Source organism: Protopterus annectens, chromosome 1.part2, assembly GCF_019279795.1.
Source record: "Protopterus annectens isolate FY-2018-M chromosome 1.part2, PAN1.0, whole genome shotgun sequence".
Taxonomy (NCBI): domain Eukaryota; kingdom Metazoa; phylum Chordata; order Ceratodontiformes; family Protopteridae; genus Protopterus; species Protopterus annectens.
In genome coordinates this window covers 1,204,343,187-1,204,370,788 of record NC_056727.1, presented here as the reverse complement: position 1 = coordinate 1,204,370,788, position 27,602 = coordinate 1,204,343,187, and the positions used below count along the sequence as shown (strand labels likewise).

Here is a 27,602-nt window from a genome sequence, read left to right as displayed (position 1 = left end):
TTTATTCTTGATATGACAAAAAGTGTTCTTAAATACAAACTTTAGCCTTCCTTTTAGTCTTCCCTTTATATACTTTTCTTGTAAACAATCACATTTAATATCATATACCACCGTACTTCTCTGACAGCTAAAATGCTTTGTAAGACAATATTGTTTTCCATTAATTTTAAATTCTGCATTGCCCTTCACCTATGTAGGGGCAATACAGAATTTAATATTAATGGAAACAGTCTTACTTTATAGAACATTTGTAATTGTTTACAAGAAAAAATGGTATACAGGGCAAACTTATTCACTGAAACAGAAATTACAATATGGACAATTATCTATTCTTATATTCCATGACTTTGCCAATAGGAGAAGGGATTTCCTCACCAAAATATTGCTCGGCAAAGAGGGGTAACAACTTCCTTTAAGTTCCCTACAGCTCTGTAAACTTAAGGAAATGATTTTACTTCCCAGTTCCCCAGAAGAAGCAGAAGCATAGCCATGTGTGTTCAAATTACTTCTTTTAGGTCCCATCCACACAGCTGGGGATGCCCAGGCTAAGCATAATGATTTGCTGGACTCAGTCTTTTTAATTATTATTATTATTTTTATTATTTTATATGATTCTTAGTTGTCCTTACAGTTTGTCTGAAGGTTCCTATCCAGGTTGCTTCTGTGTACTCATCTGAAAAGGTGGAAACAGCATCACTAAATATGAATGAGTTAAGCGAGAAGATAAAACAACTTATGTTATTTAGACATTTGTTTAATGTAGAGCCACATATTGTTTGCTTACCTGAATTTTACCTGGCAAAGAAGCATGCATAGTTGTTTTCTGGCAATATTGTATAATAAATACTTATAAATGGAAATAATAACTGTAGGTATAGCTATCTTGTTTTGTAAACCCAAAGCTCAAGGAAGGCAGGATTACAATGGTCAAGGGTAAAAACAGGGAGTGATTTTTACAATTATATCTGTATGCAGTTTGTAGCATACAGAGTATTTTTGCTGAAACCTAAATATCTGTTGCAGTTGACTTTTTATTCTAATATCCTCTTAATGTAAGAGTTCTGTATCAGTTTGGATGCATGACCTTTATTGGGTAATGCAAAGAAAAAGTAAAAAATTTCTAAACATGTTTGCCATGTTCATAAGCATAAGTACCCAACCAGGGTGTACTCATTTGGACTTGAAAATGCAAAGTATAAACTACACTAGACTATTATTTTGTGCCAGTCATCAATGCTAGAAATTGAATGCAGATTAAACATATCCTTGGCTGTTACCAGATCACATTTTGCTTTGTATACAGTCATCTACCCATTTACAGACATATGCTGTAGAACTCGAGACAGCAGAATCAATACATTATTTTTTTATCATTGCAGGGAAGAGTTTTATTCTGCTGTTAAGGACTTTGGGCTAATAATGCTTTGTCTGTGATAGGGCTGCTTTCTGTTTTACCTCCTCCATTATTAGAAATCTGCTTGACCTGATGTTTAGTTCTAAGTGGGAGATAGACTTAAAACATCTTGGCTGTAAATTTCACGTTTTTTTTCATTAGTTACTTTTCTCTTGAGTGATTAAGAAAAGATTTCAAGCTTGCAGAAACTAAAGCACTGCTGGGATTTCATGCTTGTGTTTCCCACCCTCCTGCTGGTTTTTAAGCTGTCCACCCCTACTGTAAATTGATTTTAATAAGCTAATCTCTTCCTACATTGCTTTTGATGTATTGAATTATTTATTTGCCTTTCCTTGTATTGAAAAAGTGCATTTACCTCTCGCTGTCTGTTTTACCATTTTACTTGACTTGAATTCGTTACCTAAGTAGCTGTTGATAAAGTAGTGTATTTTTTCACTCTAGCAAGCATATGTTTTTACATCAAGAGGTCAGTAGATTTCCCATCTAGTGCACTGGGAGGTAGCCTGGTCTGTTCAAGTTGGTGAAACATCTGAGATTTATGCATGTAGTTTTATTGGCTGAAGGGCTTATTAATCAGCTTATCTTATTTTAAATGCCTTTATAAGTTCTGTACAATTGAGTGGCTCTTGGCTTTATATAAAACAAAGTACTTTTATTGAATAATCATACTTTTATAAGCTATTTAAAGTACACTGATGCATCCGTATCTTTAAGTTTGTTTATGGTAGCATCTTGTGTCTTTTAATTTTGTTTGTGGTAGCATTTCACTCCGGGTACTCCTTTGCTGTACCTTTTGCATTGGGAGGACTGGGATTCTTCATCTGGTAGTGGTAGCTGTTTGCCTGGTATGTCTGAGTTGGGAAGTGAACAAAAGGGCACTACATATTTTTTTGCATTTCACTTATACACTGTGACTGTACCTTAGCAGTTTTAAAAAAAACTTATTGTCTACTGCTACTTTATGTAGTTAATTGCACTATATTACATTGTATCTGTTACTTGTAGGGCTGTTGTAGGTAGTTTGTGTGGTCTTGTTACACTTAGGGTCATAGGTTCATAGATGTGTATTAGGCCAACGGCCCTGGAGCCTTTACAAACCTAGCCCATAGAGGTGCCCTGGCACTGGGCTCTGAACCAGCTACTCTACATTAAGTAGGTGTTTTTCCTGCACCCTTGTGGCAGAGGTGTGCTGATCTACTGCATGTAACTGTTTTACTGGATTAATTAGTGCCTTTTTGACTGTTTTTTTGTCTGTACCTGCTTCATTATCTGCACTTGTTTTGCACTGTAATATTGCTTAGATAGCATAGACTAGATCCAGACTTGCTGAATCAAGCCTAGCTTTTATACACTTGAACTCTAATCAAGCCATTTTACATTAAGTAGGGCTCCCCTGCACCCCTGTGGCAGAAGAGTGTGCATATAGCCTTGTCTGAGCTGGAGATTGCTGGAGGAAATATCGTTGTGTGATTTTTCTATTGGCAGACTAATTTAAAACTGTTTAATTTCAGCTGAGTATAAGTCTCACATTTGCACATAGCTGTGCATCTCAGAATGGGAGTTATCAGTGCCCTGTATATCAGCAAATTCCTAGAAACTATTTTTCCCCAAGATATTTGTCAGTTGAACCCTCCCAAGTTTCTCTGTTATACTGCAGGCAGTTCAGATGTGCACTGAGCAGCATCACAACATTCCTTCACCCCAATCCTCAACAGAATAAGCCCCTTGTTTAGTTAGTTGAATTAGTCCTAGCATAAAAGCTACTCCAACTTGCTCACTCCCTAACTAGTACTTACAGTTTAACCTGCTACAATGGACAGCCAGTTTCCCAACAATTCACCAGCTAGCCTGATTGACATGGACATCCTAGGGCAATGTAGTAATTGCCTCATGTATACTGACAACCATTTGCTCCTAAAGCAAACAACTACATTATGTGACAGATGTCACTATACCATGAAGCTGGAATCAATCCTCTGATGTAACAACAAACAAGACATCAAGCAGGTTGTCAGGACACACACATCTCCTCTCACTCAAGACAAAGTGAGGTCACATAGACCCACCTATGCAATGATACTCACTAAGGCCTACCAAATGACCAGAGACCTCCCAAGCACAAACAGATCATATATACTGGAACAAGAACAGACCACACTTCACATAGCAACACACATACAAGTGTCTCAAGAAATCAGCCCCTAAGGCAAAACACCTCAAAATCTAATGTCCTGTTATAAGTGATTCCATAGTGAGACACACAGATGTCCCTCTCACCATGCTGGACAATGGGAAAGTCACAGTTAGCTACCTGTCAGGTGCTAGGATCCATCAAATCCCACACACAATCAAGTCACTCAGCAACAATTACCATTATTACTCTGTTGCAGTACATGTTGGAGTGAATGAGTTGAGACGTACTGAACTCTCAGATTATGTGTCTCAGGCAGGTATGTCCTTAGCACTAAGTAGCATTTTACCTTCTCCCAGGATGATGCTGCAATACAGACAAAAATGATTGACTTCAGCAATTAGCTTAGCTTCTGTTGTCAATCCAAGGACACCCAGTATATGTCAGCCTGGGAAGACATAATCAACAGACCATGCTGCTTTGCCAGAGAAGGTCTTCACCTGTCTCTGCTAGGCTTTTGGATACTAGCAAAGATGCTTGCCTTCTCCATAGTGCTATTTTTAGGCAATGTCAAAACAAAAAAATTCCCGACATAAAGAAATCCACTTGAGACAAACTCAAGGTTATGCTGGTTAATGCTTGGAGCCTCAACAGAAGACTGCACTCCCTGGAAGCACTTGGAAGATGCTGATGTCTGTGCAGTCACTAAGACTTGGTTCATGGCTGCAGAAAGCACCCTGGCCATACAAGGCTACAATGCCTTCCACATATTCAGACTCCAAAATGAGCATGAAAGAATCAAAGGTGAAGGTGTAATCCAAATACATCTCGAGACTGGTTAACAGTACATATGATACATCTCGAGACTGGTTAAACAGTACATATGATACATCTCGAGACTGGTTAACAGTACATATGATGCATCTCGAGACTGGTTAACAGTACATATGATACAGTACATATGATACATCTCAAGACTGGTTAACAGTACATATGATACATCTCGAGACTGGTTAAACAGTACATATGATACATCTCGAGACTGGTTAAATAGTACATATGATACATCTCGAGACTGGTTAACAGTACATATGATACATCTCGAGACTAGTTAAACAGTACATATGATACATCTCGAGACTGGTTAACAGTACATATGATACATCTCGAGACTGGTTAACAGTACATATGATACATCTCGAGACTGGTTAAACAGTACATATGATACATCTCGAGACTGGTTAACAGTACATATGATACATCTCGAGACTGGTTAAACAGTACATATGATACATCTCAAGACTGGTTAACAGTACATATGATACATCTCGAGACTGGTTAACAGTGCATATGATACAGTACATATGATACATCTCGAGACTGGTTAACAGTACATATGATACATCTCGAGACTGGTTAAACAGTACATATGATACATCTCGAGACTGGTTAACAGTACATATGATACATCTCGAGACTGGTTAACAGTACATATGATACATCTCGAGACTGGTTAACAGTACATATGATACATCTCGAGACTGGTTAACAGTACATATGATACATCTCGAGACTGGTTAACAGTACATATGATACATCTCGAGACTGGTTAACAGTACATATGATACATCTCGAGACTGGTTAACAGTACATATGATACATCTCGAGACTGGTTAACAGTACATATGATACATCTCGAGACTGGTTAACAGTACATATGATGCATCTCGAGACTGGTTAACAGTACATATGATACATCTCGAGACTGGTTAACAGTACATATGACTCTCTAAAGCTATTCTAGGTACAATTAAATACAGTGGATATAAAAAGTATACACACCCCTGTTAAAATGCCAGGTTTTTGTGATATAAAAAAATGACCACAATAAATCATTTCAAAACTTTTCCCCACCTTTAATGTGACCTATAACCTTTACAATTCAATTGAAAAAAAACAAATCTGTGAGGGGGAAAAATATAAAAAATAAAAAAAATGTACAATAAGCTGGTTGCATTAGTGTGCACACCCTTAAACTAATACTTTATTAAATAGGACCCACAGAAAGAGTGGACTAAGTAAATTCAAATAATGTTTGTACTAATTTGTAAAAGTCAACTGCAAATCAGTGAAGCCACTAAAATTTGTTTATAAAATAGAAAGCCATATTTAGCTTCAAGTTTCTACTTTGTATCTTTGATATCTCAAAGACAGAGGCTGCTGTTAAAGAAACTCCTAATAAAAAGGCACCAGACCCTGATGCACTTTTCTCTGAATTTTATAAACGTTATAATTTTTTTGGTGGCTCCCCATTTATTAGATTTAATTTTGTACTTACCCAGACTGAATCCAGTTTTAGATCCAGAATTCCAATTAGCAAAGATCACTATGCTGCCAGAACACAGAAAGGACAGTAAATTAGTCGATAATTAGCATCCTATAACCTTACTAAATATTGGTCACAAACTTTGTGCAAAGTTGATTAATATGCTGCACAATATGGCTTTTAACCTTGGTCAGTGAATGTCTATGCTTGATTTTATTTTGCAAGCAATCATTGGTTACTGTGAGAACAGCAATTGCTTCTATAAAATAAATCTTGTCTTCTATTCAGTGAACACTCTTAAAAGAATTTAATTTTGCTCCCAAGCAACAACTCTTTTTACTACTAAAATTCTTATCCTTCTGAACTCTATTGTAACATAATTAGTTTTTTTCATATATGAGATTTTTTCAGTTTATGGGCACTATTCAGAAGTATGTGTCCATAAGACAGAGTACAACATGGCTGTTCAATATCCTCCACACAGTTTATGAGAGCATTAATCCCAAGTATTCATGGCTTTGCAGAAATATATCACAATATTCCCTATAGTTATAAAGTTTACACAGATAATGTTTGCAGTATATGTTGATAATCTTTTGATCATGACTGTTGCTTTTATAGAGTCTTTATTTTTTAATAAAGCTGATGAAATGAATAACCGGATACAAGATCCATTCTACCTAGGTCTAAAAGTCTTCCTCTGTCATCATATTTTGAAAACCATGCTATATCTCAGGTGGTAAAGGTATTAAGATATTTAGAATGGTACTATAAAGGAGCTGTATTGCACTCATTAAATGAACAGTTGCCTCTCACCATACATTAAGTGGCAAGTGTAGCTAGAAGTATGGGTACATCCATTTCCTTCAGCTGAAGTTACTTATAGTTTGGATTTTTATCTGTCCAAAACATCTACCCCCATGATTGATAGAATGGTAAAGTTAAAATAAATTGTCAGATGTTTACTTGGAAGGAGGCAGCCCAATATTCTTTGCTCTCTTAGTAGCTTTGCCATGTAAAGGAAGGTTCAAAACTCCAGACAGAAAAATGATACAATATTTACAAATATGGATTAACTACTACAAAGTGAATATTAAATGGGACTCTCCCCCGAGGCTTAAGTGTATCTACCTGAGGGGTTGCACTCATGAAGACTTCCAACTAGTATCATTTAGAGCATTAATATTAACTTCATTTTTTTGCAAATTTAGGCAATCTCCATACTTGTGCTCTTTGAAAAAAGGCAGAACTGGCAAATTTGGTGAAAGTAAACAAATGTTTTCCCTGTGGCTAATATGACTCTAATATGTGATAAATAGAATCATGAGCTGCAGGTGCCAGTAAATATGAAACATTTTATCAAAATCTGGACCGCTGGTCAAAATATAGAAAATCAACACAAAATAAAATTGTATAACAATACATTTTCCATATATGTTATTGATCTTCTGTCATTATGGATTGGGTGTATCTAACTTATGTGGGCACTGGTATAGCAAACTGGGTACATGGTTCCATAATTGGTGAGACTGCAGGATGAGTAAACAAGCAGTTTGATACTGCCATGATTTTATTGAAATATAAAACTGCATTTTCATTTTAAAATAATAAAAAAATTCATAATCAGTGGTTGATGACTGGATTTTGGGTAGGGTCTCATTTCGTTCATGGAAGCTGAAAAGACATTACTGCTGTAGTTTCTACAAACATTTTCATACTCAAATGTACTTCTTCACTCTGTGCTGAGTTGTCATTGTACAAATAGTGGACAGTATTTGGTGAAGGAATGTCTTTTGAAAACCTGGAACAGTGATCCTAGTGATATGTAAATGCTAATATTTGGAAAAAGGATTACATTATTTTAACATTCGGAATTTGGTGACATCTTTTGTGAGGCACATTATTAATCTAAATAGTGTTGTTACCCCTTTTAGGTTTATTTGTATCTCTTTGGGTTTATTAAACAATTAATATATGGTAAGACAAAGAAGGAGGTGGTAGCTTCTAGGGATTATTGAGCTCACAGTGTTCAGATATTGTTTTGGAAATGCTTACAAGTGGTTATATTGTACACATGGGGGTGCAATTAAGCAAATGTTAATAAAAATAAAAAATATGTTTAATGTCTCATTTGAGAATTGTATCAAGAGTAATGCAACCTGCTATATACTGCATTGTTATCTTATTTCTGAATCATGAATTGTGGCACTTGGTGAGGGTTAACCTACATCCTTTTAATGTTTTGCATCAGAGGTTAGTGTGCAGCATGTAGAATCAGTGACACTGCATTATGTATAATATAAAATGTGGAATTCAGCATTTCTCTCCAGAGGCAGACTCTCTTTATCCATAGTTCCTGATGAAATGCTGTTTTAACCATTATTTATCAGCTATGTATAAATAAGCCATTGTATCTAGTCTGAAATGTTGGCAATTATCCTTTTTAATGGCTGAATTTCTGCTCATTTTTGATTTTCAGGTTATAGTGTCCCAGAGGAGCACCTTTCTGTAATTATTAAGGAAGAAAATGAGATAGTGCCATTGGCTGATACCAAAGCAGGAGTGACAGAACAGCAAAGAGAGCTTCTTGATAGCAGCATCAGTAGTAAGTACATGATCCAATAAATAACTGTTTATTTTCCCCACTAGTTGCTAAGTAAATTTAGAAGTCGAAGGAGGTAAAGCAGGGAGTGCATCTACCAGAAGTGGGGTGCTTTCATAGTTCTGGAGGACTGTAAGATTTGCAAAGCATCTCATAGTAGAACTTTAACTGTTAGACCAACCTTATTTTAATGTGCATGATGCCCAGTGATGAGTCAGTACACACAGAATCTTCTACCTCTCAGAGTTTCAAGAAGTCTTAGAGACTTCCTGGTGTACAACTAAGGATAAGGACAATACGATGCTTTGTACAAGTCTTTTTCTCCTAAAGAAATGTCTTCTTTTCTCCACATTAAGTTGAGGTCAGTAGAAGTATATTTTTTGTGATTCAGAGGATAGGTGCTGATCATAGTAACGAGGGTAACATTTGTCTAGGCTTGTAAGGGCCCTCAGACCATTAGCCTAGTAACTTCCTATGATCCTATTCATATGATCCTATGATTCTACAGTGTTCATGTTAATGATTAATTTGGCTGCTGACCTTCCTCACTTACTAGTTAGAAAAGGATGTGGCTTCTCTCACTTATGGAAGTTGACTTATCTAGGCAAATGCTTCTACAGCCATATCTTCTAGGCCTTTTCGGTCCATTACTTCACATCATTCTGCAACCCTGAACATTGATTACATGAGGCTTTTTAAGGCTGTGCTTCAGACAGTAGTTGAGATGAGTCCATTTACAACACACTCAGGCTATAGTGTGCTCTTATTGTACATACTGGCCTTTGTTTCTCGCTCCTTATCAACCATGGTTGTAGTACCATTCCTCCTGAGGTTGCTGTGTACCCTACAGACGCCCACATTGACACAGATGGATCTTCCCATACTGTCACCTTCATTGCCATTGGTTAATTTCAATGTCAGATGATTCAGTGCCATTTTCCTCTTCAGCTCCTAAAGTTGGAATTGGTTGACCAAACTTAGTGTTGACACTATTTGCTCCACTTAATAGGTGCAACTTTTTCATCTCAATGGCCTTGGTTCCAACAGCTTCATTGCTTATGTTGATGTTAGGGACCTCTCACTGTGGATACATCAATACTGACTCTTTGGTGCCGACATTGCCAAGTTCCTGTGTATCAGTATCAGTCAGTGTCACTTCCAGCACTTTTGTGCTGCTGTCCACAACACTGGACAAAATATTGACATCTACAAGGGTGCAAGTTCTCTGCATACACATTCCCTGGCACCTGCAATACCTCCAAATTGAAAGAAAGATAATTTTAGACTGTTTATGAACCTTTATGATTAGAATGTCCCTCCTCCCCAAGGAGTAGAGGAAGAGATCATACATGAGGAAACACAACAGCTTCCCTCTCAATTCCTCAGTACCAGGCACTAGTAATGGAGACAAGTCAGATTTCTCATTAAACCCTCCTGCAGGACTGCGCTTTCAGCGTTGTAGTTCAGATGCTGCCAGATAAGGGGTGATGACCATTACTGCCTCTGTCCTTTCCAGGGAAGTTACTGCAAGAAACTTCAACAGTGTTTCCCTCTGCAAGCAGGCTGGTGGTACTTGTACCATGGTGACACAGAATGACCCTGATGCTGTGGCAGTTTTAACTAGGAGACCTGACTGGATTCTCTGGCCTTGTAAAAATTGGAACCACATAGGTCAGAATTCCATAATAGACTCTATTGTTGCCTTGTCAACCTCAATGGGCTTCCAAGGGAAGTGAGTTTGTGTCCTTCACATTTTCTGTAGAAGTACTCAGTAACTTGTTGGACATGCTAACTTTACACATTGGAATTAGAAGATGAAATGTCTAGGACACTGGAGAAGGTGAATGATAATGGACTCAAGAATTAAACTGACCTTTCAAGCAGCTACTTTGTCCACCATATTAAGCTTTATCATGTATGTGGCACATAATGTAACAGATAGTGCAGCAAGTGTGCTGTGCAGTGGATTCACTATATGCTGTCAAACTGGTTACACCTGAAAGATTTCACAAATAATTTTAAGGTATCCATCTTTAAAGCTGCATTTAATGGTGCTGACCTATTCCATCCTCAGGTTAAGGACATGTTGGAGAACAGAGGCATAAACATTTGAGAATTCCAATACTCCTTTTATTGAAGATGCTAAAGAATCTGCATCAGCTGTGGTACAGACTCAACCAACAGTAACAGAGATTTCAACAGTCTGGAAGAAATCAGTGCCGTGGTGGCTTCCAGAATGTCCACCTACTGAAAGGTAAGAATTCTCAACCCAGCTGGGAGGTGGTAGTAGTAAAGGAATCCTAGAGGCCTTGTCGGACTGTTGTATTCTGCAGGCAGTCAAGGATCATTTACCACCCATGTATTGGCATGGATGGGCACCACTCAGGGAAAGAGATTTGGATAATAAAATCCACAGGATCCAAAAAGTTTTGTTTTACTGCTCACTCCTGCATCATCCCTTACCCTTCTTGATATCCTACCCAACCTAAAGAGCACAGAGAAGTTAGAGGTCTTGAGTCTTCTGCAAAAAAAAAAAACAGTCATCCAGGAGGTCCTTCCATACCAGAGAGGGTCCAGCTGTTATTCCAGTCTACTTTTGTTCCTAAAGAAACCAAGAATTTCATTCTGATCCTGGATTTCATCAACATCAGCATGTTCATTGCAAAGGGAGAGTCCTAGATAGCCATAGTGCAGTCAGTTGTTCATTGTCAAGGGAGATTGTATGTGCTTTTCGGACTTCTAAGGCATCTACCTTCATAAGGAAACAATGGGATTCTTATGCTTCCTGGTGGGGTCCACTCATTTTTTGCTTTGGATCTTTTAATGTGAATTCACTTCAGCCCTTGGGTATTTTTGGAAATCATAGCTGTGATCATTTATGTGTATGTTTGGCTATAGCCAATCTATTTTCATTGGCTGCATTGTTAATATGGTGCACATCACTGGGTATATGTTAGTCTCACTACCCTCATACCCTCCATGTCATTGGATACACCCACCTGTACCCACCCTTGATCACCTGTTTAGGCCCAGACCACGACGTACCTCGCTGTCAGTTTTGTGCCTTGTTCAATGCCCAAACCATTCGTCTTTGAGCCCTTTTTGTTGCTAAATACTTTTGTTCTTGATCTCCGTATTCCGAAATGGCTTTGGTCAGCCATCTGGCTACCAATATTCTGAAAAAACGTAAGGATAAAGACAGAGGCAGACCGCATAGGTCCAAAGCTGCTGACGACGCTTCCGTTAAGCTAGGTGCAGTCTGACGGTACTCAGTGAGGCCCTTTCGCAGCCCCTGATATCTGCTTCAATGGATTTGCAGGCCTCTTCTGAGACCCATTCGGAGTCTGTTATGCAGCAAGACTCTTCTTAGACTATGGAACCTGCGGATGTCTCTACCTTGGATTGGTCCGGAGCTGCTGAGCAGGCACCAGATTCTGAAGAAGTTCTTCACACTACCGATGTCTGACTCAAACCAATGACTTATTTTGTGTCTTCAATTCTGTCTAAAACTACCGAGTTTCTAAGGCCAAGAGTACACGCTACGCCTAGAAAACCGAAAACCAAAGTGCATGCACCTGCTCCCTTGCCAAAACATCAAATGTTTAAAATGGCAGAAGACCTTATTATGCTGATTAGGGGAAGTCAGCCTTCCCCTGCTAAATGAAAAAGAGACCTGTCACCAGCAGCATCAACAGACCAAGAGTCCAACGACTTTGAGGTATCTGATTTTAAAGACATGCCCTTACCTGCTTATGAGGGTTCAGATGCAGAGGAATCCATTCCCTCTGCCTCTCCTCCAGAGGATTTTTATTTTGGTGAAACCCTTTATACTTTAAGAGAGCATTTCCATTGGGAATGCCAAGACTATTCTCAATCCAAAAAGAGACTCAGAGAATTTCTAAATTTGCCACAACGTAGACCTTTAGCAATACCCCTAGTCTTTGATGTTGTGGATGATGTCTTTATGGAATCCAGTCTTACTCCTGATACTTTACCCCCTGCTCCTAGGAAACAAGACAGGTACGACAGAGTACCTGACTCTCACAAATTCCTTTTCAAAAATCCTACTGCTGACCCAGAGGTCATCTCCTAGGGGCCTAAAGGTATCAAAGCAACTACAGCTAAGAATCCCACCCCTTCAGACAGGGATTCCAGAGCTTTGGACAGATGGGGTAAGAAAGTATATACCTCTGCAACTCTCGCCATTAGGGATTTGAATTGTCAGTTCCACATGCTGAAGTACTAGTGACATACTATGGAACTTATCAAGCAAAAAATAGCTACCTTTACAGACTGTGCAGAAAATAAAGAATTGCAAGAGCTTATGCATTCTGCAAGCCAAGTCAGCAAACATACATTGCAGTGTGGCTTTGATGCCCTAGAAGCATCTTGCAGGACAGCAGTCACTGGTTCTGTACTGAGAAGGCATGCTTGGCTTAAGGGCCAGACCTTGCCAGACCATGTCAAATCAAAGTTACTTGACGTTCCTTTGAACAAGGACAATCTGTTTGGCACCAAAGCGGAAGAGATTCTTAAAAAGATGGAAGAAAAAGCTAAATCTATGCAGACTGTCAAAGAATTCTTGCAAGTACAGCTTCCTAGATTGCCCCTCAAAGCATTGGTCCTTTCCATCCCCCTCAAGTCCATCTCAAGCTAGACCCAGGGGAAACAGACCCCCCCCAGACTCCAGTCTCAGGATTTGCAGAGATCTAAGTAATGGAGTGCCTCCACCTCTAAAGCAGGGAGTGCTAAGCCACCCCCTTACGTTAAGAATTCCCAATTACTTTTCTACTCCACTACCCCTTGTTCAATGTCCGAACCATTCGTCTTTGAGCCCTTTTTGTCACTAAATAGTTTCGTTCTTGATCTCCATATTCCGAAATGGCTTTGGTCAGCCATCTGACTACCAATATTCTGAAAAAACATAAGAATAAAGACAGACACAGACCGCATAGGTCCAAGGCTGCCGACGACGCTTCCATTAAGCTAGGTGCAGTCTGCCGGTATTCAGTGATGCACTTTTGCAGCCCCTGATACCTGCTTCAGTGGATTTGCAGGCCTCTTCCGAGGCCCATTCGGAGTCTGTTATGCAACAAGACTCTTCTTCGATTATGGAACCTGCGGATGTCTCTACCTTGGATGGGTCCGGAGCTGCTGAGCAGGCACCAGATTCTGAAGAAGTTCTTCGCACTACTGATGTCTGACTCAAACCAACGACTTATTTCATGTCTTCAATTCTGTCTAAAACTACTGAGTTTCTAAGGTCAAGAGTACATGCTACGCCTAGAAAACCGAAGACCAAAGCGCATGCACCTGCTCCCTTGCCAAAACGTCAAATGTTTAAAATGGCAGAAGACCTTATTATGCTGATTAGAGGAAGTCAGCCTTCCCCTGCTAAATGAAAAAGAGACCAGTCACCAGCAGCATCAACAGACCAAGAGTCCGACGACATTGAGGTATCTGATTTTAAAGACATGCCCTTATCTGCTTATGAGGATACAGATGCAGAGGAATCCATTCCCTCTGCCTCTCCTCCAGAGGATTTTTCTTTTGGTGAAACCCTTCATACTTTAAGAGAGCATTTCCATTGGGAATGCCAAGACTATCCTCAATCCAAAAAGAGACTCAGAATTTCTAGATTTGCCACAACGTAGGCCTTTAGCAATACCCCTAGTCTTTGATGTTGTGGATGATGTCTTTATGGAATCCAGTCTTACTCCTGATACTTTACCCCCTGCTCCTAGGAAACCAGACAGGTACTACAGAGTACCTGACTCTCACAAATTCCTTTTCAAAAATCCTACTGCTGACCCAGAGGTCATCTCCCAGGGGCCTAAAGGTATCAAAGCAACTACAGCTAAGAATCCCACCCCTTCGGACAAGGATTCCAGAGCTTTGGACAGATGGGGTAAGAAAGTATATACCTCTGCAACTCTCGTCATTAGGGATTTGAATTGTCAGTTCCACATGCTGAAGTACCAGCAACATACTATGGAACTTATCAAACAAAAAATAGCTACCTTTACAGACTGTGCAGAAAATAAAGAATTGCAAGAGCTTATGCATTCTGCAAGCCAAGTCAACAAGCATACATTGCAGTGTGGCTTTGATGCCCTAGAAGCATCTTGCAGGACAGCAGTCACTGGTTCTGTACTGAGAAGGCATGCTTGGCTTAAGGAACAGACCTTGCCAGACCATGTCAAATCAAAGTTACTTGACGTTTCTTTGAACAAGGACAATCTGTTTGGCACCAAAGCAGAAGAGATTCTTAAAAAGATGGAAGAAAAAGCTAAATCTATGCAGACTGTCAAAGAATTCTTGGAAGTACAGCTTCCTAGATTGCCCCTCAAAGCATTGGTCCTTTCCATCCCCCTCAAGTCCATCTCAAGCTAGACCCAGGGGAAACAGACCCCTCCCCCAGACTCCAGTCTCAGGATTTGCAGAGATCTAAGCAATGGAGTGCCTCCACCTCTAAAGCAGGGAGTGCTAAGCCACCCCCTTACGTTAAGAATTCCCAATGACTTTTCTACTCCACTACCTCTTGTTCAATGCCCGAACCATTCCTCTTTGAGCCCTTTTTTGTCGCTAAATAGTTTCGTTCTTGATCTCTGTATTCCGAAATGACTTTGGTCAGCCATCTGACTACCAATATTCTGAAAAAAACGTAAGGATAAAGACAGAGGCAGGCCATATAGGTCCAAAGCTGCCGACGACGCTTTCGTTAAGCTGGGTGCAGTCTGCCAGTACTCAGTGAGGCACTTTTGCAGCCCCTGATACCTGCTTCAATGGATTCGCAGGCCTCTTCCGAGATGCATTCGGAGTCTGTTATGCAACAAGACTCTTCTTCGACTATGGAACCTGCGGATGTCTCTACCTTGGATGGGTCCGGAGCTGCTGAGCAGGCACCAGATTCTGAAGAAGTTCTTCGCACTACTGATAGCTGACTCAAACCAATGACTTATTTCGTGTCTTCAATTCTGTCTAAAACTACCAAGTTTCTTAGGCCAAGAGTACACGCTCCGCCTAGAAAACCAAAGACCAAAGCACATGCACCTGCTCCCTTGCCACAATGTCAAATGCTTAAAATGGCAGAAGACCTTATTATGCTGATTAGGGGAAGTCAGCCTTCCCCTGCTAAATGAAAAAGAGACCAGTAACCAGCAGCATCAACAGACCAAGATCTAAGCAATGGAATGCCTCCACCTCTAAAGCAGGGAGTGCTAAGCCACCCCCCTTACGTTAAGAATTCCCAATGACTTTTCTACTCCACTACCCACCTCTGCCCAACTGCTTGTGCCCCTAGGGGGAAAACTTGCCCTTCATGCAAAAAACTGGATTTCCATCACCAAAGACTGATGGGTCCTCAACGTTGTATCCCAGGGGTACAGATTTTGCTTCCACTCACTGCCAGCCCCAAAAGGGTTCCCAGACCTCCCTCCAAACTAGTGGGCAGAGGCACAAAACCAAGTTCAATCTCTGCTCTCTGTAAGGGAAATTCAACCAGTTCCTGCAGAACAGATAGGTCAAGGATTCTATTCCAGACTTTTCCTGATACCCAGAAAAGAGGGCATTTGGTGCCCAATCCTAGATCATTAAATTCTTAACACCTTCCTGGTGGTACCAAAATTCCAAATGCTCACCCTGCAGCAGCTTCTACCTATCCTAGCCAAAGATGCCTGGTTAGTCACTCTAGACTTAAAAGAAGCCTACCTGCACATCCCTATAAGGGAGTCATGCAGGAAATACCTACACTTCAGGGCAGGATCTATGCATTATCAGTTCTCTGCACTTCCCTTTGGCTTATTCACTGCTCCCAGAGTATTCACAAAATGCCTGGCTCCAGCCATTGCTTACTGCAGACAGAGAAATATTCAAATTTACCCATACCTGGATGACTGCCTGATTCAGGCAGACAGTCAGGAACTGCTGTTGCAGCACTTGACATTTGTAAAAAAAACCCTCTAACCTCCCTGGGGTACACCATCAATGAAAAGAAATCAAAACTAGTCCCCAGTCAAAGGATTGTATTCCTGGCATCAAGCTTGGACACAGCATCCCTGATGGCGTTCCTCACTCCAGAAAAACAAGCCTATCTGACAGACTACTTTACTCAAATGGCCACCAGAACCCAGCCATCCACAAGGAAAATCCTGCAAGCCCTAGAGTTCATGGCCTCATGCATCCTAATAATTCCATATGGCAGACTGCATATGAGGAATCTTCAATGGTACTTAAAAAGTCTTTGGTGCCAACATTCTCAGGACCTGGAAACCATCATTCCTATCATACCATGTCTAAGGACAGAGTTTCTTTGGTGGGCAGCAGCATGCAACCACAACAAGGGACTGCTCTTTACTCAACCCTTCGCCACCCAGACCCTAACCACAGATGCATCAGACTATGCCTGGGGGGCACATATGGACGGTAAGTGCATTCAGGGCCACTGGAGTCCAAGTCAAATTCATCTGCACATCAACCTAAAAGAGATGCTAGCTGTGTAGCATGCTCTGACAGCTTTCAGATCCCTAGTCTCCCCAGGACACCTGCTAAAAAAAACAGACAACACCACAGTTATGTGGTACATCAACAAGCAGGGGGGAACTCACTCTTACACACTCTGCAGGCTGGCCATGGCCCTGTGGAACATGGCCTTGAACATGCAGGTCAATCTGCAAGCTCAATTCCTGCCAGGCAAACAAAATTCACTGGCAGATGACTTAAGCAGAAAACTCCTAGACCCACACGAGTAGCAATTAGACCCCAGCACCTTCAGCCTTTTGATTCAGAAGAGGGGGACCCAGACGTGGATCTCTTTGCCTCCCCCTGCAATCACAAGCTCAGCAAATTCTGCACCAGGACACTTCACAGCAGGGCCTGGAAATTGGATGCCCTATCCTTCCAGTGGGTAAATCTCTCATTCTATGCTTTCCCCCCTCTGGCCCTTCTCCCAAGAGTATTGCTCAAGATAAGACAGGACAGACCAAGGACAATTCTGATTGCCCAGGACTGGCCATGCCAGCACTAGTGCCCACTCCTGTGCAGCCTGTCACAGGTGCCACCCTGGCACCTACACCAGAACCCAACCCTGCTCTCTATGCAGGGGGAACAGATCTTGCATCCGCAACTGCAAACCCTAAACCTTGCAGCCTGGCTTATTCCTTGAAATCTCCCCCAGTAACCAGCCTAAGCAAACAGGTGCTGGACATCTTTCTTGAGGCCAGAAGACCTAGTATAAGGAAATCCTATGCTGATAAGTGGAACAGGTACTGCACCTGGATTAAATCTAAAGGAGAGGACACATCTCTGCCCTCCCTGCCTCTAATCCTGGATTACTTAGCAGATCTACTCCACAGAGGCCTATCCTTCTCCTCCATTAAGATCCATGCCTCTGCCATTTCGGCTCATTACAACACTGAGCCACCTCTCTTCTCTCACCCTCTTTTCAAACAGATGTTCTTCTTATTTCACTGTTGTAGTCATTACATTTGGGTAATCTGCTGGCAGGTTGCCCTCATTCGGCCTGAATAACAAATTCTTGGGTCCCGCATCCATTGCTGTCTCCTTTTCCATGACGTCAGGGGTATAAAATTTTATTTTCAATTTTCTTTCTTTTATGCAGGTGCGCCGCAGAAGTCTTGCAAGGAGTGCCCGGCAATTTGCCTGCCGGGTTAATTCCTTTCTGAAATTTTAAGAAGACGTTTACAAAAGTAAAAAGTCTCTAACTAAAGGTAAGTAATATTGGGTTTGGGAAACCTTTCTAATAAAACTTAATGTCTCCTTAAGTTAACAATTACAATTGCTCTTTTTGAGCCTCATAAGGATTTTCATTTGTACTGTACTTTCCTTCCTAGATCTACCTCAATGTTGTCGGTCTTATGCTAGATTTAATCAATGCATTTAATCAATGCACTTTTCTATTTTGCTATTTTTTTTTTTTTGCCAATTTTTAATTAATTTGAAATGTCAGTTGTTAGAAGAACATTAAAGGACAAAAAAAGAACAAAAAAAAAAAGAAAGAGAAAGAAAGAGTCTAAAACTGACAACAAAGTTTCTCCTAAGCCAGTCGCTGGTCGCCCCGTACTCAGTGAATCGCTAAAAGCCCCTGATACCCACTACTTTGACCCGCGAGGTCAAACGAGCCAAACAGAGTCAGTCCAGTACAGACCAGATTCTCATCCACCGATTCCGGGCCCGCTGATGTCTCTCCGGGCATGGGCCACTAGGGCCGCACCAGGTCACAGGGTCGAGTTCCAAAGGAGGTTACATTTTACATGCCATCTTCAAAAACTAGATCAAAAACTAAAAAAAAAGTTAAAAAGTAAATGAGCCAAAAATGGCGGCTAATGGCCTGTATCTCGCCCCCAATAAAAAAATAATTGAACCCCCAGGGGTTTGGCTAAGAGGAGGCAGGCAAGACACTGACACTGGATCTGATTAATCCATCATGATTTTTCATTTTCTCTCTCTTTTTCTCAGGAATTTTATTTTCCTTCTATCCAATACAGGGCAGATTCCATCAAAATCTCCTCCATCATCTCCTTCTCTATTTGAGGTGTGAAACCTTGCATACTTTAAGGAACATTTTCATTGGGAGTTTTTGAGGGTCATTTTCAAAAAAAAGAACTCAAGAGGGATCTTCTCCTTCTTCCTCCAGGGGCCCTCCCTTTGGCTACCCCTCCTGTATTAGATATTGTTGATGATGTATTTTAGGAATCAAGCATGGCTCCTGATTCCCCTACCTGCCCCCCTGGCCAGATTCCAGACAGACACATATCTCCACTCAACCAAATATCTAAATTTCCCAAATCTCTATCTGATGATCTAAGACTATAGGTCCCAAAGGCCAAAAGGCTAAGGCCCTTAAAAATTTTATTCCCTCTTTCCTCTGATAGAGATTCCAGGGCACTGGATGCAAAGAAGGTTTATTCTTACAACCTTGGGAATTAGGACCTTTAAACTGCTATCAACTTTCTTGCCTTAAATATTAGTAAATGTTTTGGGTATATTGAAAGAAAATTATGTTGATTTCTGATTGTGTGGAAAATAAATATTGAAATAATTATTACAGGTGCAGCAGAACAGGATGGAAAGCATACTTTGCCTTTCTGTTTGCCCAGATTATAACAGGCCTTGTTTTACTGGTTACTGGATCTGTGATGTCAGGCATGCCTGCAGCAAGGAGCAAGTGATGCGTGAAAATTATAATTTAAATTGTTGGATGCCCCCTGAAATGTCACACAGTTGTTAATCAATTGGTAGAAAGAGGTTTTAAGAAAAAGAAAAAAACAAAGAGAAATCTATCTAAACTAAAAAGAAAAATTACAAGTGCAGCCACCCAGGTTCAGTAGACACTGTCCTACTAAAAACTGGTCCTTTCCCTTTCCTACACAACACTACTTCTTCAAGGCAAATCCAGGCGCCCAACTCTAGATACCAATCAGGGTTCTTACAGGTCAAAGCAATCAAATGATGTCCTCCACCTCCAAATGGGGGAACAAAGCACAGCCCTACAGTAAGCAAAGTCTCAGTGACTTCTCTACCTTCACCAAGCACTTATCTCCTTCTAGCCCCCTTGGGGAAAAAAAATTTCTCATGCTCAAATTGGCATTTATTTAATTACCAGGACAAGTGGGTTTTAAACATAGTATCCCAGGGGTAGAAACTGGGAAAGAATCACAAAAGACAAATTCATGCTGCAGATATCTCTCAGTTACAAGCTATTCTTCCTAAGAAAGCCAAAAAATGTCAGGCATTCCCTCCACCCATACCTGGGGACCAAGTAAACCCACTCCATCCTATCATACAACTGAAAGAGCTTTTACAACCAGGAGTCCTAGAACCTTCAGCAAATCATGATCAGAAAAAAGGGTTTTACTCAGGACTCTTCTTTATGTCTTGAAATGAATGTCCATGAATGCCCATTCTGGATCTGTCAGGAGAAAGCACATATCTCATGCTTCCAAATTTCAGGATGCTAATGCTACAAGCCCTCATACCACACCTATTCCATGAAGCTCTGATGGTTACCCTGGATCTCAGGGATGCTTATCTTCATATCCCCATTCACAGGGACTGCAGGAAATTTATCACATTTGTGGGTGCTCCCACAATCAGTTTACCTCCATGCCCTTTAGATCAGCTATTTTACCCAGGGTTTTGACAAACTGCCTGGTTTTGGTACTTACTTATTGTGGAACCAAAGGCATTCATGTTTCCCCTTACTTGGATGAATGCTTCATTTGGACACTTTCACAGGAGGAGATGGAGAGGGCCTTGTAATTCATCATGGGTTGGTCTCAAAGTGTGGAGTTTCTTTTAATATTCCCAGATCTAACCTCACCCTTTCCAAGATTACAGGAACCAGAGAGCCCACCACTCACCAGAGAAGGTGGAATATTTGGCTCATTACTTTCAGTGGGTATCTTCAGGTACAATGATTATAGTCAGGAAATTTCTGAGAGCACTGGAATTTATACTCTTCACATTTCTGATGTTTCTTCTGCCCATATTGCACATCAGAAAACTCCATTGTTCCAGAGAAGTACCTGGAGGTCACTGTACTGTGCTATATCTCCAAAAAGCTCACATGACTATCCAACCAAGTCAAACTGAAACAAGGAGTGCCTTTCAAACATGAAACTCACTAACCACAAATGCATCAGACCTAGCTTGGGTGGCACACTCAGTACGCATCAAAGTAAAATGATTTTGGGATGCATATCAAAGGAGGAGGTGCATAAATGTAAAGGCAATGGTGATACTCATACAGGCATTTACAACTCTGGCAAGGGTTGGAACATGGGCCATCTTACCTTGGCACATGTCATTAGGGAGAATCATCAGAAGAGGTGCTGACTGTCAGTAGAATGTAGTATAAATGTAGCAGTAGTCTGTTAAGCAACTGCAGTTTTACAATTGCTTAAATAATTTTGTGAAGAACTGTAGCAGGGAGGTGTTGTATCCTTTTACTACCTTTTAGCAAATGTTGTTCTTAAAGTGTTTCCGTGAGCCATTATGTTCTCCTAGGAATGCAGTAGAACAGCTGAGAGTCATTGGATGCTGAAATGAGAACGTGTCAGGAAAAGTAGCAAGAAGCTATTGTAACCGTTCACTATAGCCTATCAGATGGTGTCCATGAAGTTTCTAACTATGTTACAAAAGAGCTGTTATAGATCCACAAAGCTCTTTGATGATATTCCATTTACTCTTTCCTTTTTGTCTTTTTCTTTTTATCTCTTCATCCTGGTTCTAATAGTGTTGCAAAGAGCTGCATGGTGATATTAGTTCTCTCTCGCGCTCTCTTTTTTCTTTCTTTTTGCTCCTTAATGTTATTATGAAGGCTCACCAGAAGAAACATTACTCAGGATTGCCCGTGACACAAACCAACAGGCACTCAGAATCTTCAAGCCCCTCCTGAAAACAGAGGCTTTGCGGCTACCAGCAGACAGTACTACTATAATGTGTTACATCAGCACACAAGTTGGACTTGATCCTTTCTCTTATGCAAACTGCCCATGAAAGCTTGGGAGGTAATTATTTAATCCCTGATGACCCTAAGGGCAGTCACCATCCCATCCCAGCTGAGATTATTGATGAGTTAGATAAGCAGATTAGCTGCAGATCCCCACAAATGGATGTTACACAGAGATGACTTTCTACAGATTGTTCACCAATGGGGTGTCCTAGAAATACACCTGCCTACCTCTTGCGGGAATAAACCACGTCTACTCCAGAGGGTTTCACAAAGTAAAACAGAGAGTGAATTCCCTCTCTTCATATGGAAAAGCATGTTTCTACAGGAATTTCCTCCAATCCCTCTTCTCTCCTGGATAATCCAAAAAGCCAGGAGGAGGGGCAAAAGCTTGTCCCCCTTTAGACCAGACAGCACTGATTCTTCCTTCTCATTCAGATTTTCAACGTGTAACTTTGTAAACTACTTTTGCAAAGAGACTTCCTAACTCAGATCAAGGGGGTCTTCATATATCTCAGAATTTGAGACACTGCAGTTCGCCACTTTCAGGCACCAGTTCACTGTAGAACATACTTAAGGAGGCTGGAGGATTGCCACAAGGAATTCCTACTTAGCCGATTGAAAGAGGTTTTCCTTCTGGTGCCCCAGGAAGAATCAGGGTCCTAGCACAGCAACAGTGAGACAATTCTCCAATACTTAAAATAATAGTCTGGTAGAGTCCTCTATAAGTGATACTTTTCTCAGCCATTTCAGTCTGTATGTCTGTAGATCTCCCAGCATCAGTGCTGGTAGTTAAGCACTTCTTCCATGGATTTCGTTTTTTGTGAGAACACCCAGAAAAAGTTATTACTTCTGTACTATACCCGAGCTATTCTCTAGAAAAACTAACATAGCCCTGTTATGAACCTACCACCTCATTCCCACTAAATATCTCACCAGGCAAACTTCTTTGTAACATACCATTCTTTGCTGGGAGCATTTCAGAACTATAGGTACTCCTCTTCAGAAATCCCTTCTAGTTTTCTTAATGACTAGATCAGTCTTGAGTTTTTGTATAAAAAGTCATGGTCATTGTCTTTCTCAACCAAACTATGCAACTCACAAAAACGAGAGAAAGAATTCTTCTCATCTTAGATGTACATAGACCGCTTCAGACACTATCTAGATAAAGGCAAAAACATTAGACCCTCAGACAGCTATTACTGTCCTTTGCACCTAGACATGAGGGAAAACAGTTCCTAAGCAGGCATTTTTTAAGTACAAAAGCAGTTTGCATCTTGTTCTGCTGCACTCACCATGGCAATAAACTGGAAGGGGTAATGAGATCTCACCGCACTAGGGTATAGTACTCAGTGCAGACTTTTATTAAATTATCACTGAAGACGTAGGCACACATAAATTAACAGAGTAAAAAACAAACCATAATATTTTTCGTGCACGAGTTTTCTTTCTTCATAAGAACTGTGAGTCTCTCCAACTTTACATAAATTGTTTGATTCCTGAATTCCCTTAAATCTCACTTCTCCTCATGAATATTATTCTGCATGAGTAGTTCCTACACATGCCATTTATTTCTATTTAATTTGCTCCTTCCCTTTTCTAAATTTCCCACTTCCAGTTCTTTTAACAGTATTCAGTAGTTCAATTACAGTAAGTTTATGTTTTGATTTCCATTTTCTTGTAATTGCTTTTTTGGCAGCCAGTGTCAGTAAACTTAGTAGGGCCTAACAAATGTCTAGGCAGTTTAGATCCTGTTTCTCAGCTCAAAATAATCATTTCTTTAGTCACAGCAATTTGCTCCTCCAGTATTTGTGACAGTGTTCTCAGAAATGTATTTTTAAAATCTACCAACTCATCACATTTCAGAAAATATGTTCCCGGTTCTCTCTCTCTTTCCCACTGAGGAATAATTATTTGACGTCTACTCAGTACAAAAATGCCAAAGCAAGCACTTCCAAGCAAAAATACTAAATCTTCTGGACTCTGATGTACACTTGGGAGCCATACATATGTCCTAGCATTGTTGCCTTGTAAATTGCTTTCCCAGCCTGTCTTCCCAATCTTAGTTACTGTATGAGTGCACAGGCTCTTTCTTATGCAGCTACTTGGTTTTTAGTCCACATGTTTTCCAAACACTATGGATGAGGCACTGCTTCTAAGGCTAGGACATTCCAATCAACCTATCCACTACCCAATTCTCCTCAGGTCTGGAAATCAACTCACTGGTAAAGATCACAGCAGCAGTGATCTATAGGAAGGACATAATTACAAGTACAATTGTATAGGAACTGACTGGAATTGTAGATGTTTGAGAGGATCACTCTTGCAGTGCTGGTTCCCTCCCACTATCCCTTCTTCTTTTCTTGGTCATTCTAGACTGGGATAGATACCCAATTCCCATGTAAGTCTCCCTTTCACCTTTTTCCTTCTCAAAGCCTCTGGCCTACTGAGGCCAGAATAACCTTGAAGAGCCCTGTGTGTCTGCCTTGATGAGGGTACCCATATGTCCCTACTTAGACAGAATCATTAACCCCCCCCCCCCGTCTGTGGTTTAGTTGGGCAGATGTCCTGTGGTCATCCTGAGAAGGAAAGCACTAAATTGACTTGGGTAAATGTCATCTTTATAGAAGGAACATTTGGACATCTCTATCTTGTACTGCAACAAATCCTGGTTCCCAACATTTGGACATCGCTAACATGCAGACATTTGCCCATCTTGAAGGGGGGAGAAGTGCTGAGCTCTGGTTGACTGGTCGGTCATTTTATTTTCTGTCATAAATCCTAGTAGTAAGTACTACTGAAACAGTGATCGACTTGAGTTTCTATTGTTATGGGAAGTTGTTACACAACTGTACTTTCCTTTTACTGTGGATGATTTTCCTCTAATGATACATGATTTGTGATTTTCCAGGCCTTCTTTTCATTAATTAGCATCTTCAACACACTGACACTCTTAGCAAAATCTGCTTTTAAAATGCAATAAACATACCATTAGGTACATTTGTTAAGGATTTGCTCCCTGAAATATGTTTAACTTTAATTGTGGCTAAAAAGCAAAACAAAAAAAAATCAACTTTACAACTGCAGTTAATTGAGTTTAACATATTTTGGAACATTTTTTCAAACCAACCAGCTGAGTGAGATGCCAGCACTTAAAATATTCAAACTTCATACCCCACAGTACTGAAGGCATAAATTTAACTATCTAGGTATTTACCTTAGCTCAGTTTGTTTATTCTGGTCTTACTTGGACTGATTTTCAACCAGGCTTAACTTCTGACTTGGAATGTTGCAGACCATAACCATGTTATTAGGTTATGAGTGTACTGAAGTTGTTGGGACTGGGGTCTTTACAGCAGGTAGAACATGGGCTTCTCCTCACAACACCTGCACTGATAATCTACACAGATAGCAGTTTTTCTGAATTAAAATAGCTAACTTTATTCCTTTAAAACTAGGAAGAGAGCATAGATGTTCTGTACCCAGAAGAGTTGCTGGCTGGCTGCCCACTGAGGTGTGTGCACACTGTGCATTGTGTTCAATGTTTTACACATTAATCACTTGTGATACATGCCCATTGCATGGATATAGTGCTCATTATGGGGAAGCTACCAGGTCTGTTCCTTCTGCATACACTCTTGAGTCTCCTATTGTTCACCTAACTGTTCCCCACACTAATTCTAGTCTAGGTGATAGGGCATTCTCCACTCCAACATGCGTGACTGGAAGGTCCTTCAAATGATGTAATTTACCTAGTAATGTACCTATGGAGAGAAAAGCAAAAGGACAGGAATACCGACATTTTTGTTAAGAGACTTCGGTTAGTAATGACCATGTCAAAGAGCAGAGTTACAATAATATCTGTTTTTATGTATTTGTTTATGTAATTCACTGATAGTTAAATTGGTTCTGGTAGGACTATGGCCTGTTTTCAAAGAGAATTCAGGTCTTTATAGACCCAATAGCATTTGGCCAGGACAGATACCCTGTAAGATAAGTACTGTGAGATTCTTAATATTCTATTAAGCTACCACTGAGACTGGCAGCAACACCCTGTTTAATATCACTTTTGGGAATGCAACAGTCTGCCTTATACTTCACTACACTGTCAGTGAAGGCACATGAGTCCATGTATCTAGTGACAGGCTTTAACCTATAACCTTCTAATCTTCCTGACATCAAAGGAAATTGTGCAGCTTTTGTAACCTCTGATAATAGATTGCACATTGAATGGAAGATGGAGTAGACATTTGATTCCAGAAGTAGCCATGCTACCAGACTTAACCCTTTCTGGTATATTTTTTTAAATTATCCTTGGTCTAGGTATGAAGAAAACTTTGTAATGTAGGGGAAAGTTTTGGGAATAATCTTGGTGCAACGTTTCTGGGATAGACTTTTTTTAACTGCAGAGTTTCTTTTAATTTTGGTTTTCAGGGTATAATATTCCAGATGAGCATCTTTCTGTGGTTGTTAAAGAAGAAGATGAGACACATGGTGTTACTGAAGGAGGAATAACAGAGCAGCGAAAATGGGTTCCTGATAACAGCATCATTAGTAAGTACATAATCAAATAACTAACCATTTTTGTTTTCCTCACGTGTATCTTAAGAGCAAATTAACAAGTCAAAGGAGGCAGATGATGGAGTTTATCTACGAAAGATATATACATCGGTCTTCCAAAAATATGAGAGTATCCCCACTTGATACTTTCTAGTGGGTTCACTTGAGTAAACCCTTTTCCTGAAGTTTGCAGAATTTATCTGTCACACTAGGGCTTCAAGCTGCATTTTTGTGATTTATTATTTTTTAATTATTTACATTTTCACTGTTTGTTTTGCAGAGAGGGATAAAACCCTGACCCCAGACAATCAAGATGCATTAGTGATTCACATTCTGGGAAAACTGACGGAGGGGAATTGGAGTGAGTAATTAATACCTGCTCGTTCAACCCCGGGGAAGGTGTGGCAGCTCAGTTTGGTGCAACAGTGACACTGGCAAAGTCCAGGTCTCCTAGCAAGTGCAGAGAATGGCAGGAAATAAGATTCTAGTGAGCAGCTTGTAAGCACTATTGCAGACATTGTTCATGTATTGAAGCATGCATGCATGCTGAAAAAAGCCTGCACTATAGGACTTCTACATGCTCAGGAAGACATGAGGAATGAATGTAGGGTATAGAAAGTCCCCGATGGCGGCCTGGTTGACAGCTTTCTGTGACTGGCTTTCAGTCAAGGAGAATGAATGGGCTGGTTTGGTCATTAGAGGGCTGATGGTCATTAGGCAGTATGGAGAAAAAATGTAGAAAAATATTTATATCCTGAGTCAGAGAGAGGTGTAACAGTCTAATATAGAAGTTAAAAAGTAGTGCTATGGCAGAGGAGGGGTAAGTAGGAGAAGAATGGAAAAAGTAGAAATAACAACATAAGTACCATAAAGGCTAGTAGGGTACAAAACTGTGATACGCTGCAGAACATGATATATATTCTGAATCCTGGAAAGATCAGCAAAGTAAAATGCGGTTTGTCACAGAAGGGCTGGTAGAAGGAGCAACATTCCATAACATGATATAATACTGAAGGTTGTAGAGTGAACACACTGCAGGACATGGTGCTGAACTGAAGGCTTAGGGAAACAGCACATTGTTTGGCACTGAAGGGTGGC

At 40.4% G+C, this 27,602-nt stretch overlaps 1 protein-coding gene across 1 annotated transcript in view; it reads left to right on the top strand.

Moving 5' to 3' along the window:
- LOC122792444 (zinc finger protein 540-like) overlaps positions 1-26,873 on the top strand; it is a 143,833-nt gene extending 116,960 nt beyond the window's left edge. The window contains exons 4-6 of the mRNA XM_044060232.1: positions 8,351-8,476; positions 26,379-26,498; positions 26,785-26,873. Coding sequence (XP_043916167.1) covers positions 8,351-8,476; positions 26,379-26,498; positions 26,785-26,873 — 335 coding nt within the window. The remainder of the gene's footprint in view (positions 1-8,350; positions 8,477-26,378; positions 26,499-26,784) is intronic.
- Positions 26,874-27,602: the final 729 nt, after the last annotated feature.